Genomic DNA, 19,497 nt, shown 5'->3' with positions numbered 1-19,497 from the left:
TCCATAAAAGGGATTCCAATTATGCAAAATAACACCTATGGAATAGTTACAAAAAGCCTTCGAATTTGAAGCCTACAAAGAAACATGATAACACACAAGGGACCAAATCTCACTAGGGTCCTTTTCCCTATCTTTAAAAACCCTATGGTTCTGCTCACCTCACACCACCCACAAAATAACACATCCTTGCAAGCCAAAGGAAACAACCTGGGTGGGTTGAGAACCCTCTATAAAGGGAGTAAACGGTTATGATTAGGGAAAAACTCGTAGGAAATGACTAGGAGGTCGATGGTTTAATCCATGGTGGCCACCTACTTAGGAATTAATTTCTTACGTGTCCTTGACACCCAAATGTTGTAGGGTCAGGTGGGTTGAGAGATTAGTCAAGGTGTGTAGAAGCTGGCCTGGAATTCGTTTGGGGCTCATAAACCAGAAAAACCATTGTTAGGGTCGCACGAGGGAGTGGATGACGTTGTTGAGATACTGTCTAGTCAAGTGAGTGTTTGTTCGTTGGCAAAAAGTTGGTTGACTTACGGTTAAGTGGCTAATGAGTTGAAGCCAATGGTGTTTTAGTGATGTCAAAGGCTAAGAATGGTAGCTCTTTAACTCTGGATATGATGGAAATTCCTTATATTGTGGCAGAGGTAAAACCTATGATGGTAGTCGGCTAGGTTTGCTTCCCCTCTTGTTTTCCACATTCCATTTCTGAGGTTCCTTCGAGGGTGGGTGTTTTGTTGGTGGTCTTGAGAGTCGAAGTGGTGAACACCCTTTTGAGTGAAATAGAGATATTCTGCACTGAAATGGAACTTCAATTGAAAAGCGGGTATCCAATTCCATCGTTAAGATGCAGAATAACTGCAATCTCTTTGAGAAAAAGGTGGGTTAACTAACAAAAGAAAAATAAAGGGTCTAGAGACCATAGGCTCAACATGAAGGAATTGACCTTTATTCTAAAATATAAAAAATCCACTCTCCACTTTCCTTTTGCTTCCTTTAATTCACATTGTACGTGCCTAATCTCTCTTTCTCTCTCTTTAAAGTGAAGAAAGGGAGAAATGCATCCGAATGTTCCTTTTCCCCTTAGACTTTGAAAAATCTGACACTAGCTAGGTTTAGGATGAGTTACCAAGCTCTTGAACATAGAAGATACAGGAAGCAATGCTTCTACATCAGATTTGCTTCATCATTTTCTTTTTCTTCTTTCTTTCTTCCTCCCTCCCTCTTCTTCTTCTTTCCTTACCCCTTTCTCTAACATAGAAAGAGATTCTTATAACTTAAGACTCATAAGATAGACGGTCAGGGAGGGGATTTCATTTATATTATCTGTTGAGCCAAATAATCCCTACGAAGAATTATGGCTTGGACCAGTTTTCAGTACAACCAACAATTAACAATCAATCTTTGTGTTGCTGCTTCTCCACTCTACCACAGTGTCATGATTTGAACTTTGTTGCCTTCCAATGTGAAGCCCCATATTCTGCTGAAAAGTTTCCTTGTACCAAATAATGTGTTAAAAATAAAAGAGTAGGGAAGAGAATTACAACACAGTTACGTGGAAACCCTAGTATAGGGAGAAAAACCACGATAGAGACTGATTTTTATTATTAATTTTGATACACAAAGTACAAGAGAATAGGTCAAATAAATAGACTAGTGCGAAGTCCTAGGGTACATATGATTACTAAAATACCCCTAGGGTTACAAGCTGTTTTTCAACACTCCTCCTCAAGTTGGAGCGTAAATATCAATAAGACCCAACTTGCTGATACAGTAATCAAAGCTTTGCCTCAGTAACCCTTTTGTGAGCACATCTGCACTTTGTTGATTTGAGGGAACATAAGGAATGCATATACTTCCGTTGTCAAGTCTCTCCTTGATGAAGTGTCGGTCGATCTCAACGTGTTTTGTTATGTCATGCTGTACAGGATTATTTGCAATACTTATTGCTGCCTTATTATCACAGAGCAGTTTCATTGGGAGCTCATTGTCTTGATGAAGATATGCAACACTTTGATCAACCAGATTTCTTCACATATCCTTAAACTCATGGCCCGATACTCAGCTTCTGCACTACTACTGGCCACAACTCCCTGTTTCTTGCTCCTCCAAGTCACCAGATTACCCCAAACAAATGTGCAATACCCAGATGTTGATTTTCTATCAACAACAGACCCTGCCCGATCATAATCAGTGTAGGCTTCAATGCAATGTTTATCAGACTGTTTGAACATTAACCCCTTACCTGGTGTACTTTTCAGATATCGTAGGATGCGCTCAACAGCTGTTATGTGTAACTCACAAGGGGCCTGCATAAACTGACTGACAACACTCACTACATATGAAATATTGGGTCTCGTATGAGATAAGTATATCAATTTTCCAACTAACCGCTAATACCTTTCTTTATCGACCGGGACACTGCTACTAGTATTGCTAAGCTTTGAATTATATTCAACTGGGTGTCAGTAGGTTTGCACCCAGTCATTCCTGTTTCTGTTAGGAGATTAACCGTGTATTTCCGTTGGGACACTGAGATTCCATCCCTTGACCGGGTTACTTCCATTCCGAGAAAGTATCTTTAACTTCTCAAGGTCTTTAATTTCAAAGTCTTTGGCCATCTTTGCTTTGAGTTTCACAATTTCATCATCATCATCATCGGAGAGCACAATATCGGCAATGTACACAATGGGAACTGCTACCTTCCCTGAAGTTGACTTCTTTGTAAAAAGTGTGTGATCTGAGTGCCCTTGGGTATACTCTTGTCCTTTGACAAAGGTGGCAAATCTGTCAAACCAGGCTCTCGAAGACTGTTTCAACCCATATAGCGACTTTCTCAGCCTGCAGACTCGTTTGAACTGATCTTCAAATCTAGGAGGAGGATTCATGTAGACTTCCTCCTCAAGTTCTCCAGTGAGAAAGACATTCTTTATATCCAGTTGATGCAGAGGCCAATCTCTGTTAACTGCAATTGATATCAATATTCGGATAGTATTGAGTTTAGCTACGGGAGAGAATGTCTTGGAGTAATCTACTCCAAAGGTTTGAGTAAACCCTTTGGCAACTAACCTGGCCTTGTACCGATCAATAGTCTCATCTGACTTGTACTTTATAGTAAAAACCCATTTGCATCCAACTGTCTTGTGCCCTTTGGGTAGGATCACCTGATCCCACGTTCCATTTTTCTCCAGAGCCCTCATCTCCTCCATAACAACGCCTTCCAAACTTCATTTCCCATTGCTTCCTGTATGTTACTCGGTATCATCCCTGTATCTAAACTAGTGGTAAAGGCCCTAAATTCAGATGACAGGTTATTGTATGTCATGTAACTATACATAGGGTACCTTGTACATGACCGAATACCTTTCCTCAGGGCTATTGGAAGATCAAAAGAAGCATCATACTCCTTCAGACTCAGAATTTCCACTGTGATCATTGGTCTCTTCTGCCTGGGTTTCATCTTTAGAAATCACCACCTTTTCACCACTATCTCTAGTATCACTCACATTTTCTAGAGTTGTGTTTGAATCGTCATTCACCGTCGTCTTCCCATCTGTTATAGTGATGCTGTCAGCACCTTTTCCTCCTTTTTCCTCTCTACACTCGTTAATCTCAGTACAAGTATCAATCTCATTAATTTCAGGAATACACGTACCTGATGTCGGGTTTGACTCATGGACCGGAGCTGGAGATGCAACAGGTGACGCTGCTTCCTTCCTGAGATTCTTCCTATAGTATGTTATCCATGGGACATGATTGGTAGGGAGGATAGGACCGACATGTTCGGGAATAGGAGATGACTCCAAGGGAACTGTATGTGTGGACCAGTTAGTCTCTTCACTAGAGTTCTCCCCCTGAAGATGGCTAACAGAGAAGAAGGGCTGATCCTCAAGGAAGGTGATATCCATGGAAACAAAATATTTGCGAGAGGATGGGTGGTAACATTTATACCTACGCTGATGGAGTGGATACCCAACAAAGACACATTTTTGAGCACGGGGGGTAAATTTTGTGCGGTTTGGACTATGGGAGTGAACAAAGGCAACACAACCAAAAACTCAAAGTGTTACATCGGAGACTAAACGAGTAGTAGGGTAGGACTCTTTCAAACAGTCTAATGAGTTTTGGAGATTGAGGACTCGGGAAGGCATTCGGTTGATTAAGTGAGCAGCAGTAAGGATGACATCACCCCGTAGGTAAGACGAGAGTGATGTGGATAGCATTAAGGACTTGACAACTTCCACCAAATGACAATTTTTCCTCTCGGCTACCCTATTTTGCTGGGGAGTGTAGGCACACAAACTCTGGTGGATAATCCCTTTGGATGCAAGGAACTCCTGGAAGGAAGCGTTAAAGAATTCCCGCCCATTGTCAATTCTCAAAATACCAATCCTGGCATTAAACTGGGTTTCCACAGTGGCATAAAATTGCTGGAATATAGATAACACCTCGGACTTATCAGTGAAAGACCCAAGTAAGCCGAGTGTGGTCATCTATAAAAGTGACAAACCAACATTTCCCTGTGGAGGTTGTGGTTGGTGAGGGACCCCAAACATCACTATGGACTAAGGTGAAGGGTTTGGATGGTTTATAGGGCTGAGAATGGAAAGAGACATGAATCTGTTTGGCACGAATACACACTTCACACTTTAAAGAAGACATTAATATTGCGAAATAAATGCGGAAATAAGTATTTCATGTATTGAAAGTTTGGATGTCCTAAGTGGTAATGCCATAACAGAAAATCATTCTCAGAGTTAGAAAAATTTTAGGAGACAAGGCTAGTCCTATAATCATTCCTAGAGGAAGCATCATCTGTCAGGAAGTAGAGTCCCTTATCGTGCTGGGCAGTGCCAATTGTCATCCTCGAGCTTAGATCCTGAAATAAAACAGAGTCAGGTGAAAATACTTCCTGACAATTCAGATCTCTTGTAATCTTACTGATGGATAACGAATTATATGAAATTTTAGGAACATGCAAAACATCCCACAAAATCAAACCCTCAAACGGAGATAAATGCCCTTTTCCTACAACAGGTGCGAACGACCCATCTGCAATCCTAATTCGTTCGTTACCAGCACTTGGATAATATGAGAGAAACTGATCAAAGGTACCAGTAAGATGATCCGTCGCCCCTGAGTCAACAATCCAAGGTTTTTTTACCGTTAACACTAATAAGACCAAAAGACTGTATATTGACTAACTGGGCGATGGTACTGATTCCAACCGTACTCAAGCTGGTCGTACTGTCTATTGAGGGAAACCCAGGCAGGATATTTGTAGTGGGTAAAATAGGGAAAGAATTTACTGGGTTTTTAGAGTATACTGGTATGTTGGCCGAGAAATCTGGTTGAGGATTTGTGCCAAGAGCCGTTTCTAAATCTGAAATCTGCATTCGGAGATAAACCAACCGTTGTCTCACATCATCTGGGTATTGGGTCAAACCATAACTGGCTGGAAACGGGGCAGCCACTAACGGCTGGAATGAGATCGCCGGCTGGAAGGCAGTCGCCAGCTGGAGGGAGGTCATCGGTTGGAAGGGGTTCGCCGGCATTCGAGAAGACCCCAACCGGCTTGACTGCTCAAAGTGGTCGTCGACTCGTTGTTGGTCGAACGAACTAGGGCCAGGCGTCGACAGATCTACCGTGTTCGGCGCGACTCGTAGGTTGAACGGATCTAGCGTGAAAGGATCAACCAGCATGAAGGACTGTGCTGGCGCGCGAAGGGCTGTGACGGATTTGGTGCGGAACGACCCATAGCTCGAAATGACCGGATCTGTTCTTGTCTTCCTGTCGATGATACATTTGGCCTCGACCGGTGTGGCTTGCGGCGACCCACGGCTCGAATCGACCGAAAACGTACCTGTCCGTCCGTCGAAGACTTGTCTAGATTCACTTGGTGCTTCTATCTGGTTTGGTGGCTCCCACCGACGCTGGCTCTTCGTCGACTGCAGCTGGACGTCAGAAATCAACTCCGGCAGGGCTGCTTGAAAACACTTCTTTACGGCCGCTCGAATAGCAGTCTTCATGTCAAAACTCGAAGTTCCATCAGCAGAAGATGATTGTGGTTGGTTCTCTTCCATAACGGCTAGGATTTCAACAACACAGTTACATGGAAACCCTAGTACAGGGAGAAAAACCACGATAGAGACTGATTTTTATTATTAATTATGATACACAAAGTACAAGAGAATAGGCCAAATAAATAGACTAGTAGGAAGCCTAGGATACATATAATTACTAAAATACCCCTAGGGTTACAAGCTGTTTTTCAACCTAATGAATAAGCTTAACCTTTAAAAAGAAAGGTGACCGGCCAGTTTGTCTTGATTTTCAATTAATGAATGTGAAAGAAGAGAAAATTATACACAAAAGATCATCTTTTGGTGCTTTCTTTAGCCTATGTCTCTTTTCATTCTATTTATGGGCCTGAGGTACGAAGAACATATACATGGTCGACTTGCATATAATTTGGTAGGTCACTGGAATATTCAAATAAGTTGTATTTATTGTGCTATTGTAGTGTTTGGCTATTCTTGATCTGATCTTGCTAAGGGTGCGCTTGCTCTAGTAAAACATTCAAGCCAAGCCCTTTCATTGTTGTTAGGTTGATGGGTGGGTTCTTTCCTGATCCAGTCACCTCTATGTGGGAGGGGTCAAATTTGGAGAGCTTCTTAAGCTGGCTTATATATATTTATATATGTAAAAGAGATTAGCATTTGAATTCCCACCATCTATCCAATTGACGCATGCCATCTATTCTAGTTTTTGCCTTAGGAGAGTATTAATAATAAAGGCGAGCCTAATATTAATAATAACATTGGTAGCAAGTTTCTCTTTGGTAAGCCTTGTAAACTCAATAAAGCGGCTGATATTACCTATGCAATCTTCGAATTCTTGAGGTAGATGCTACATAGTGGGCTCTCATCCTTTAGAGACATTGAGTGTAATAGGAGCATCTATCGACAAAAGAACCACAAGCAGGGCCTTGAAGAAGTGTGGCCCACACACACCCTAAAGATGGAAGAGTTTTTTTTCAATTCTGATGAATGAAAATCTAAAGGGTCTTAATCTACTGCTAAGAAAGAGACATGTTATTAAGGGAGGGATTTCTGGTCAGGACTGGAAGGAGGGAGTTGAAGAATTTGACGTGGTCCGTTAATTCAATGGTAGGAAGGCCTAGAGCGAGGTGGGGGTTCAAGAGGTGTTTCAATGAAAGTGATCTCCTCTTATACTCTTTCCTCTCTTTTGTCCAATTGGAGATGCTTTTTGAAACTCTTTTGGTACAGGGATCTCTCTTTTCTCCTCTTTGGTAATTTCATACATCAATGAAATTATTTCTTAAAAAAAGTGATATCCTAGAATGTTAGATACCTTGGGAGAGACAAGCATAGGTTAGTCAAGGATTTTCTTGCTTGGCTGTTGGCAAGGGGAGATGCTTGGTAATGGGAGGGGTCTCAATTTATATAGGCACGAGAGCCCTTAAGAAGTCCATGAAATCTTGGAATCAATAGATTTTTGGAGACCTGAAAATAATTTTTTTTTTAAAAAAAACAAGAGATCCTAAGCAGGCTTAAAGCTTTACATGACCTAGTGGTGGAGGTGGACCTTAGTGATCATCTTAAGGAAGAATGTCTCTTAGTTAATGGGGAGTTTGCAGAGTTCGTTAGGAAGGATGTGGTGAGTTCGAGACAAAAGTCAGTGTTCTGGGGGTTAGGACAATGATGCTAATACAACGTTTTTATTTGTTTTATTTTATTCAATTTTTTTTCCATAGAATGGCCAATGGTAGTCGAAGTAAGAATTTTATTGCCCCTTTGGAGAATGATCGAGGAGAGTGCTTGCAGGAAGATGGAGATATCAAGGGGGAGATCGTCTCTCTGTTCCTTTATCTTTTTCTAGCCTATTAAGCCTATACCTTTTTTTGATGGAGTGGACTGAAATCCTATCACTACTCTACATTCGTTAGCTGTGGATGCTCCTTTCTCCATGGAGGAAATTAAGGTGGTTTTTAGGTTTGATAGGAATAGAGCCCATGGTTTGGGTGGCTTTTCTATGGCTTCTTCTAGGATAACTCCCCTTAGTGTCTTTTGTGAGTTTTATGATAGAGAGCCCTGCATAATTATCTTCTTGAGACTTTCATTTGCCGTATTAGTCCTAAGAAGGATAGTGTGAGGAGCGTGAGAGGTTTCAGACCTATAAGCTTGATTGCCAATGTCTAAAATTATTGCAGAAACGTTGGCTAATAGATTAAAAAAGACCCTTCCATGGTTTTCGAAACCCAGGGTGCGTCCCTTGAGGGTAGACAAATTCTTAATCATGCACTTATTGCTAATGAGGCGATTCAGAACTATAGAGCTCGAAAGAGAGAAAAGAGGCCATCTTTAAGATTGACTTTGAGAAGGCATATGACCATGTGGATGGAAACTTCTTGGATAATGTGCTTGCTATTGGCGGATGTCCTAAACCCTAAACCTCGATATATGAAATGAAAATTCTCAAGTAGATGAAAGTTTTTGTTTGGCAGGTTCTCCATGGTAGGGTAAATACCTTGGACAAGGTGTCTAGGAAAATGCCTAATTTGATGGGGTGGTTGTGTTGCATTCCTTGCAAAAGGGTAGCTGACGACCTTGATCATATCCTTTGGAGTTGTGACTTTGCCTTTGTGGTGTGGACATGCTTTGACGAGTTTGGTGTTAAAATTGGCTAGATGAAAGTTTGTGGCAAGCAGGGGCGTGCTATTTTGTGGGGGCTTTGGGGTGAGAGGAACAATAGAATCTTTAGCGGGAGAAAGCTTATTCTGTTTGATGTTTGGTCCCCCTCTAGTTTTTTTTTTTTTTTTTTTTTTTTTTGGGTATGTGTGGGGACTTTCTTATAATTATTCTCATAACTTTATCTTGTTTGATTGGGGGTCTTTCTTTTAGGTAACCACCTCTTTTTTGTGGGCTCTTTTTTTGTATGCCCTTCTATTATTTCATTGTTCATTGAAAAAATATGAATGTCAGAGCAATGCACCAATGTTATGGCACTATGACCTTTTAAAATTTAGTGATTCGGTTCTTTTGTTTGTCTGGCAGGACCACGATAGATTACTGACTGTGAACATTGTCATAACAGAGATATTTCTGCATTCGGTGAAATGTATCAAACCTCCAAATGCAATATTGGAGACATTTCTAGAATTTATAGAAAGTGTTTTGCTTGGAAAGGTAATAATTCACAAGCCTTATTTCAAGATTTAGTGCAATTTAGTTTAGCTCTGTAGTACTCGTACCTTGTTGGTTCATCTTCTTCTAAATTTCATGGGGTTTCGTTTTCTGGTGATGTGAGTAGTGCATTTACATGCATTGGTCACATCACATTAAGTATAATATCTTTTGCATCGAGATGTGGTTCACTACACTTGTTGACAATAATAGCATTCACCTTTCATAAATTCGTCTGGGGTTTTATTTGGTAGTCAGATGTTTTCCTTAGTTGATCAAAAGATGTTTTCTTGGGTATTTTTGGTTGAAGGTTTGTTTTCTGTTGGTACTTTTGGGAAAGTGGTTGATCAATTTTTGGGCTCCCTAATGTTTTTACTTACAGATTGTTAGTGAGACTCAATCTAGGAAAGTGGTCAGAGAGAAGCATGTCCTTCCATTACTTCCTTTTATTCCTGAACTTATTGCACAAGTTGAGAATACTTGGAAATTTCGACTGCTTCAGGTTTGGCCTTCTTAACAAGCGTACTCTATATTTTGTTTGGACTGTTTTTAATGTTTTAGAAATAAACATAGAACCTAGAAAACCATATTGATCAGGTAAAATACTTACACAGGGATTTACTCATGCATTCAAAGATTGCCACCCAGAATCTTCATTAAAATTGGCTTGCTTGCATGTCGTTGAAGAATTGCTCATTCCTGTAAGTTTTCTCAATTATATTTTTTAAGGAATTATTGAAAGATAAAAACTGACTCATCTTTTGATTTATTTTATCAATCATAGACCGGTGAGCTCTCGTGGATAGATGCAAGTTGTCCTGAAATAGTAGAGCATCGGGTGGCATGGATTAGAGAACTGCCTTCGTTGCTGATCCTTCTTGGTGATAGTTATCCTTCCTGTTCTGAGGTATTTATCGTTCTAGAGCCGTGCAAATGCCTTGCCTAAAGTAAAAAATCTGTATCTTGTTGCTTTGCCCTTCCTCGAAACCTCATCTAATGAAAATGTGTTTATTCCGGCCTTCTGTAATTCAGGATGTGGTTGTCTGTAGGAAACATTTGTATTGACTTTAAATTTTTCATATTTACTTCTAAGTTGCTACTGTATCGTAGGTTGTATTGCGCCTTTTACTTCATGTGGGACAAGCCTCTTTCTTGAACTCTCCTCTGAAATGGGAATACGACAACACCCAGCACCCACTGCAAGAGTTTTACCACAGGAGCACTGCTGAAGGTACAAGTATCATTTGCCTGAGGGACATTTATATTTAGTTGTAGTTCTTTATTAAATTATAAATTTGGTTTCCAAATTTTTGATGGTCATGCTTGTTTAGTAATTGAACTTTCACAAGTTTTTACGTATGTGAACTTTCAATTTTGACTTCTATAGGGTCCTATTATCTATCAGTATTAGGTCATGTGGCACGTTGGTTGAATAAATGATCTATCATTTAACACGATGGGACAACTAGTGACACCAGAGAGTTGGCCAACTAAACAAAATAGGTTGCCCGGCCGTAAAACAGTTGACGTAGGTAGATGAGATATATTTTAAATCAATTTTTTCTTTTGTTCTGCCTATCTTTGTTTTATTTATTTGTCAACTCCCTTGCGACATGTTATGCCAAATCAACTTGCCACTCCAACTTAAATGTTGAAAGCAGAAAATTATTGAAATTGATATCGAAAGCTCAATGATGTTGAGTGAAACTACCATCAAATTCAATGACTAGGTTTGTAATTTTACCGACCTTTTTCAACCAAAGTGCAAATCATCATTCATTAGAATACAAAATGCGGAGGTTAAGTTTGTAATTTTCCTTCCATCCTTAAATAAGTAACTCTTCTTTCATTTATCATTCTCTTTTATCTTGCAGGGAATAACTGCTACGGTCCTTTTACAAGGCTTCCTAAGGAATGTCAGGAGCTCTCAATTTGTTGTCTTTATTACTTCTCTTATTTGGATCCTCTTCTATTGAAATCACTAGCTTCTTGCTGCCTATGTGAGTAGTTATTTCATCGTGTTATTATGTTTTCAGTCCTGTACGACATACTTACCTGCTTTGACAATTCTTTCCCCCCCTACAATCATCTTATTTCATGTTCATAGGTCCTGAGTTGCATCCAGAAATAGTGTTTCGAATTATAGAGGTTCTTCATTCAGCCTATAAAGTTGGACATATACAGATTGCTGACTATATTAGTTTCTGTGCCACACTACTCTCTTGTTTTAAAGTTTCCCCAGGTAACACTTCCAAACCTCTTAAGCACTTTCTCAAGAAACTTATTAAACATGGATTAACTTTAATGATAACCTTATCAAAAAAATGAAAAAAGAAAAAGAAAAACTACAATAATAACCATTAATTTGTTTTTCTTTCATGGATGGTTATCGATTTATATAAATCATTGGTTAGTTTAGATATTATTTATTTTACATTAATTATAGAACCATGTAAATAATAAAGGACTTAGAGGGAATGAGTTCAAGTTATGGCAGCCATCTAGAAACAATTTCATTGATGATAGAAAATTACAAAAAGGGGAAAGACCCCAAAGGAGAGTTGCAAAAAATCTTTCCAATCGGAAAGGAGCAAGGTAAAGCTATAGTGGTGAAATAAGGGGAACCATTTACACCAGGTCACAACCGCATTAACTATAGCATAAAAAAATCTATGGAATTTGATAACTTGCATCTGGGATTTCATATTCTGCAAGCTATCTTGGTAATCAAATATAGTAAGGTGGTTTTTCCGTGACAAGAGTTGAGGTGCGTGCAAGCTATAGGAATTGGAAATTGGAATGATTGATCAACTCGTTTTTTTTTTTCCAGTTTACCTGTATTACCTTAGTTGCTGTTTCTTGAAAAGATTTTATGTGTTTATTTCTGTTCCTTTTCTTTTCTTAATTTCCGTACATTTTCTTAAATTCCAATGGATATATATATGTGAACATGATGTATCTGTTGATGCAGAAAGCAATAAGGCCTCAAAGTACGAAACTTCGAAGTTAATCAGGAAAGTAATTTACTCATGCTTGTCACAAATTGGTGACAATTCTCTTATTAAACAGACGCTAGAGAAAGTACTAGTTGACTGAACTTGGGAGTTTGCTCCACTGTCTTTTACTGCCCTCTCTTCCCCTTGTTCTTCTCTCCTCTCTGTAGCGGTGTATTATATACTTTTTTTTTTTTTTTTTTCAAATCAATTTATTAGGCAGGTGGTTTTTGATGTAGTTAATAGCTAATCAGTTAATTAATTAGGATTACGATTTAATTTTGTATACTGGGTGTTACAATTTTCGGTTTTAGGCTTAGATTATTCTTTTTACCCGTATGGTTGAATATGCATCTATTTACTCAAAAAAATTAGTTGATGGTTGATTCGACCCCTTGAATGTTATTAATTATCGAGTTAAAATTACTTTAATTTAGTATAGAATTATTAAATGTTAAGATCACATAAAAGGTTTGAAAGGAAAGAGTTTAACCCTTAGGGTGGGAATAGATAAAAGATATACATCTCCTTGTTTGATTCAAGTTTTAAAGTTTTAGGCATGAGAATAAACTGTGCAATTTTTTTTGATGTCAATTCTATTTCCTCTTTTAATACATTAATTTATTCTTTTATTTTATATTATTAAAATTAATTAATATATGAATATTAAATTTATAATTTAGAAAATTATATTAAATTTTAAATTATAATATTTGAATTTAATTATTTCAAATTAATTAATTAATGATATAATAAATTATAAAGAATCGATGCATTAATACTATTAATTATAATTAGCTTATCATTGATTAATTATAATTTTGTTATTTTTTAATAATAAAATGTTAATATTTTTTTTAACTAATTATAATTGTTTTATTAATTAATAATATTATTTGATAGTTAAATAATTAATTTTGTTTAAAACTTTGAATTGAATTTATTGGTTATCAATTAATCTATCAAAGTTTTATAGAGATGTTCATGATTAATTTTATAAATAAAATGTAAAGTTAATTTGTTACCATAAAATTTTAATAATATTCTCATGTATAATCAAACACAATCATCTTTAATTCTTAATCATATTTTCATTTTTTTTTTTTTAATTTTAAAATATACTTAATTCTTAAACATCTTTTAAAACTCTAAACAAAATGGCTCCTAAAGGTTGTTTGGTTGGAGGGTTTGTTGAAGGGAGATGGGCACTCATGAGTTTAATCCTAAAGGCTGTATCGGTCTATTAGTGATTACCTTATTTATTTATTTATTTTTTACAAATAAAAAATATTAAATTAATGCAATTACTCTATACTTAAATTTATTAATGAATTAATAAACAAGATTCTAAATATATTTAATGAGTTAATTAAGATTAGTTAAATACTATATGAAACTTATAATTTTTGTCCATTAAACTCCTAAATTTTTTATCAGTAAATGAATTTAGACCTTTAATAATAATAATCTCCAAGAATCATTAATGCATCAATTATTACACATACAAATTTCTTCAAATATTAGGTTTCACAATATAGACGAATAGAGTTGATGCATGAACGCTTTTAAGAGAAATCATAATGGAGAGTCTAAATTGATTCACTTATAAAAGTTGAAAGAGAGTTTAAATTGATTTACTTATAAAAGTTTAAAGATTTAATTGATACAAATCTCAAATTACGTTCTTTCAAATAAAAAATAATAGAAAGTATAAATTGATACTTACAAAAATTCGAGTATAATTATTAATTTGAAGTTTTATTTGATAGAACCCTTAAAGTTTAGATATAATTGATATTTATCGTAAATTTAGAGAGAGAGAAAATGATGATAGTAATCAATTTAACAACAATATATTGAAGATATTTATTTAATGCTAGTCGCTACATATTATCCAAGTCGTCTCTCTCGCACACACAATGTTGTCATGAACTCAATAGTCAATGCCATGGATGAATGGTCGCAAACGTTTCTTCCGGGAATTTTTTCGTAAAAGGCAAACTTTTTTCCAAAATTTCACTTTATATATATACATATATATCTATATCACGAGCTTTCAAAAATAAGATTTTTTTTCTTGCCAAAATGAGTTTGTTGATAAAATTTATACAATCCATTTTAATATTAGATGTTTGATTCTCCTATTTCACATGTCAAAAATAAAAAGAACTTTATTTATTTATTTACTTTTTAATATTCTTATTAAGTACAATAATTATGAAACTTATTTTAAATATACCATAATTTTGAATAGGCCAAAAACAAGTTCGAGAAAATTTTATAAGATTACAGTATCATGATTTTTTTTCCGTTTTTTATTCATTATTTGTCACGAAAAAGATTAAAAATGATTTGAAATCCATCGAAATACAATAATATATCATTTAATGACTTTTTAAGATGATATATGGCTATTGAGTATTAAATTATTATTTTTCGAATTTTCATGTATATTATGCCATTTCTCCAAAAGACAACTTCATTATTTAATGGATAGAAAATTGCCACATCAAATGTTGTCTTTAAAACATACGACTTATATAACATTAAAACAAACTTTTGTTTGACACAATGGCGACATCTGCTTGTTTTCGTCTGGCTCAAATTTGATAATTCTATTTAGGATGCAATTCAAGGTTTTAAATATCAATATTGAAGAAAACTTTGAAGTCATAATTTTACAGAAATTTTGGTAGAAATATGAAAAGAATTACCATGTTGATTGATATTTCTTAAAAAAGAATTAGAAATAAAATAGAAATATTTGAATGATTAACTAAATTATTTTTATAAATATTAAACTAATTAGTGAGATTTTATTGCTTACTTTTTCATATTTTATCGATTTCTTAATGGTATAATGAAAATTTTGATATACATTCAAATCTATTTTTTTTTATATTATATATCAATAAATGCATTTGTAAAATTTTATAAAATAATACCATGAAAAGTGAAGATAATATTACTATTTTTTTTTAATAATTGCAACAAAAGATCTCAGTTTTTCTCAAATTCTTAAATGCATATAGTCGACAGGACAGTTTTTGGCGTAATCATTTATTGAATAGATGACATCATGACACAAACTTATTTTCTTCACAGGATAACTTTGTTTCGATCTTATATAAAATCACACGATTCTTAAAATATGTTTCAAAATTATTATATTTTGAAAATAAGTTTCAAAATTATTATATTTTGAAAATAAGTTTCAAAATTCAATAACTTAAGAAAAAAAGAAAAATACCTTTTCTATTCCTTGATTTTAGATTTACTTTTCATTCGGTTCATAGATTTTGAAATGGTATACATCATTTAATCTTTATGTTTTGCGTTTGGTTTTAGTTTAGTCTATAGATTTCAAGATATTACGATTTTACCTTCGTGATTTGAGTTTTGTTTCGGTTTGGATGTTGAATTTTAGGATTTACATTTTTAATCTCAATTTTTCATTAAATAATCACTTTTAGTCATTAGTATTAATATCTATTAATTAATTTAAAATAATTGCGAAGTGAAATTTAACTATAATTTTAGTAGTGAAACTTAATTGATTCTAGTTCTTTTAGTTCTCTTAAAATAATTAATAGACATTAAACTGACTAAAAGTGAGTATTTAGACAAAAGTTAAGGTTATAAGTGTAAATCTTGAAATTTAGGAACTGAATTGAAATAAAATTCAAATCTTAAGGATAAAATTGTAACATTTTAAAATATAGAGATTAAAGTGAAACCAAATTCAAAGTTTAATGACTAAATGTGTAATATTTTAAAATTTAGGGACCAAATTATGGAAACTAGATCAAAAAGTTAATTTTCCCAAAAAAAAAAAAAAAACTTTTAAAAAGTTATATTTTAGTATGAAATTTTAATCATCAACTACTTGAATCCTTCTTCTTCCAAATTTATTAAACTAGTTAAATGTTTCATCGTGTTTTTATTTATTGTAATAATGATTATTATTTTTCAAACTACCTTGAGTTCAACTATAAAAACTATTAAATACGTAATATTGAATCAGTTTAAAGCACCATTAAAATTTTGGTCAAGTTGGAAATTTAGTTCCCACCATTTAGAGAAAGTTGGAACGGTTAGGAGAAATGATATATATAAGAATTAATATACTAACAAATTGGTTATGTCTCAACTAATAACTAACAGTATACTCGATAAATAATATTCAAACTCAAACGTAAGCTAGATGATGTAACAAGACTTAGATATAAAATAACCAAAGATTTGAAAAAAATCTCAAAACCTTTCGAGATTCTAAATGTAGCCGAGGCATCTATTTGATAAGCACGGTCCTAAAAATAGTTATTTATTTTTCACGGACTACAAGCAAACTACAACGATGATCTCAACAGGATACAACGACTAACTTCGATAGAATTGCAATCTCGAATTACTCGGATCTAGCAGAACTCTTAGATACTTGCTCTTAATTCAACTCAAGACCAAAGAAAGAAAGAAATGATAGAACTCTTCAATTTGGAATGAGATACTACAAATGAAGAAACAAGTTGTTATTTATAGGCTAGCAACTTAGCAATTCTCCAAAATATAAAATAAAATCAAAATAAATATAAAAATTGGAACATTTGTCAAATTTAACTCAATTGAGTTGTTACTTGACCAAAATCAAATACAACTCATTCAAATTGAAAAAATTACAAATTTATTAAATTTCAGATATATTAAATTTGTACATGAAATATAATCTAATTTGAAGTTTCAATCCAATTTGAGAGTTTTTAATCTTTAATTTAATCTACATAATTAAATTCATTTGTTTATATTTCAATTTTCAAATGTTTCACTTTCTTTTACGATGAAGATCCAATAGGAATTTAGTCTTCATGGTTTGATAAAACTCTCATAAATAATTTCTATGATAAGGAATATAAGAATTTTATGAAATCATATGGATTATTTATCAAGTTTTGATCAAACTATAAGGACTAAATTCTAACTCTTAAAATTTTTATTTTTGTTTTTAAAATTCAAATCATAGGGACTACAATTATAATTAAACCTAAAGAATTTAACTAGACAATATTGATACAAACATATACACTATTTTAGTTTTTCTTTAAGGATTTTGAAAAACTTATCACACACATGCTAAATGTAAATTATTCAAGATCACAGTGCATCATCAATCAAAGCTACCATGATTTTAAGTCTAATCAATTATGGAGCAAGTATTCAAATTCAATTGTGATATTATTGAGAGTTTGATATATAGGAAAAGAGCTTGTTACCAAATTTCTTGCAAATGCTATTAAATCATGCACTCATAATTGAAGATGAAGGAACTTGAGAAATGGGTTGAGTTTTTTTTTATTTTTTTATTTTTATTTTTTTTACTTAAAATAGGAGTAAGAAAATTTGAAGCACAAACCTCTTGGCCTTTAATACATTTATATGCTAGTTAAGCTTTGCTCATTTTGACATAAATGAGTTATAAGTTATAGGTTTAATTTGATATATGATCTTTTCACTCTAATTTCAGTTTAGATTCTTACAACTTTAAAAATTATATATAAAATTTCGTTTCAATAACTTAGAACCTATAGTAACCAACACTAGTGGAAAAACATAAACTTTTGGATTGCAATTTTAAGATATATTATTATGGCTTAAATTTAGGAAAAATCACTAAAGGGGCGTTTGAGGCATGAACTTGATTATTATAGTCCTATGTTATTATAGTTGTGTTATAATAGTTTGTGTTTAGATTATAGATTATTTTAGTTTGGGTTATAATAATATGTATTTTAGATGTAAACTATCTTAATTTGAGAAGAAAATAGTAAACACTATAGTAAAAAAATTAAAAAATCATGAATGTAAAATAGTAAAGACTGTAGCAGATAATAAATACTGTAGCAAAGAAGTTTTGAAAATAATGTTTACAGTAACTAATTGGGAGTTTGAAATAAAATTTACTGTAGCAATAGATAGTTATTATAGTCCTAGGATATTCCCTAAGCTTAATTTTGTTTCAAGAGTGCAATTGGATATAATGTGCGGATTTAAAGTTTATGGTTTTCTTTTCTTTCTTTTTTTTTTTTTTTTCTCGTATGATAATTCAATATATCAGATTTTTCTTGTCTCTCTTTATTAATAATAAAAATGTTAAGTAAGCTACACTCAAATGATAGAAATTAGTTTAAATCATAAAAAAAAAAAAAAACTTCTTATCCTTTGTTTCAAAAATATTTTTAAAAATTCAAAAGTTGTAATATAACCTTTCATAAATGAGTTAAATGACTTTTGAAATAGAATTCTTTTAGAATTTCGAATGAAAATCAAAATCTTGAATATTACGACAAGTGATGACGACCTAGAACATAATTAAGTTGTATAACAATTTTCGTATGAAATTCTAAAGTATTACTGCACTTCAAAAGTAATTTTAAAATCGTTGATGTATATCAATTTATATCCGTAAACTTTAAAAGTTGTATCAATTAAAACCACAAACTAATATTGTATCAATTTAAACATTAGACTTTCATAGGTATCTACACCCTTCCTTTAGATTTCATTCCATCAATATTGTGTAAAATTTATAATTTAAGTACCATTCATTATATTCACCTTTGGAAATCATCCATGCATTAATTTTCAAACATGTGGAGACTTCTTCAAATGTCGATTTTACAAAATGAAATATTAGAGTAAATGCATTGGATAATCTCTAAGAAAATTCTGACTAAGAATCGAAATTGGTTGATTGATGAATGTTTAGATGTTTAATTTATATAATTATAAGATATACACAAGATTTTTTCACACTAAATGTAATAGACGATATAAATTCACTTACAAAAGTTCAGAGTTTGGGTTAATACAATTATTAGATCAAGGTTTAATTTGACAAAACCTCTAAATCGTTTAGGGGTATAAATTGATATCTTTCCTAAAATGTTCCTGGAAGATCAAGAGCATATTAAACGAATAAGGGTAAGGACATTTTTGTTATACATAAAAAAAAAAAATTAGAGCAAGGTTAACTCAATTTTTTTCTTTTTTTCTTTTTTCTTTTTTTAAATTTAATTTTTATAAATAATGATTTAGCCTAGAAATTATGAAGTAACTTGAAAGAAATATAGAGAGAAGCATTGAAAGCTAAAATTTATGAGTTAGATGGGATTATTATAGTGTGAGGAAACATACACATTGCAAAATATTGTGGTTTTCATTTATTTTTGGACATAAATTAAAGCTTAAAGATAGGTAAATTAGATGAAGTAAATTGGATGAAGGGTTTAGAGTGAGAATAAAGATGA

At 33.5% G+C, this 19,497-nt stretch overlaps 1 protein-coding gene across 3 annotated transcripts in view; it reads left to right on the top strand.

The window, feature by feature from the left end:
- LOC120091545 overlaps window positions 1-12,587 on the top strand; it is a 30,144-nt gene extending 17,557 nt beyond the window's left edge. For all 3 annotated transcript variants that reach the window (XM_039049631.1, XM_039049630.1, XM_039049632.1), the window contains exons 10-17: window positions 9,075-9,206; window positions 9,586-9,705; window positions 9,818-9,904; window positions 9,988-10,110; window positions 10,314-10,434; window positions 11,078-11,203; window positions 11,311-11,445; window positions 12,175-12,587. In XM_039049631.1, the coding sequence (XP_038905559.1) occupies window positions 9,075-9,206; window positions 9,586-9,705; window positions 9,818-9,904; window positions 9,988-10,110; window positions 10,314-10,434; window positions 11,078-11,203; window positions 11,311-11,445; window positions 12,175-12,299 (969 nt within the window). In that variant the 3' untranslated portion in view covers window positions 12,300-12,587. The remainder of the gene's footprint in view (window positions 1-9,074; window positions 9,207-9,585; window positions 9,706-9,817; window positions 9,905-9,987; window positions 10,111-10,313; window positions 10,435-11,077; window positions 11,204-11,310; window positions 11,446-12,174) is intronic.
- Window positions 12,588-19,497: the final 6,910 nt, after the last annotated feature.

Source organism: Benincasa hispida, chromosome 11 (genome assembly GCF_009727055.1).
Source record: "Benincasa hispida cultivar B227 chromosome 11, ASM972705v1, whole genome shotgun sequence".
NCBI lineage: Eukaryota > Viridiplantae > Streptophyta > Magnoliopsida > Cucurbitales > Cucurbitaceae > Benincasa > Benincasa hispida.
The sequence above is the reverse complement of the archived record's forward strand: the minus strand, read 5'-3'. Positions and strand labels throughout refer to the sequence as shown.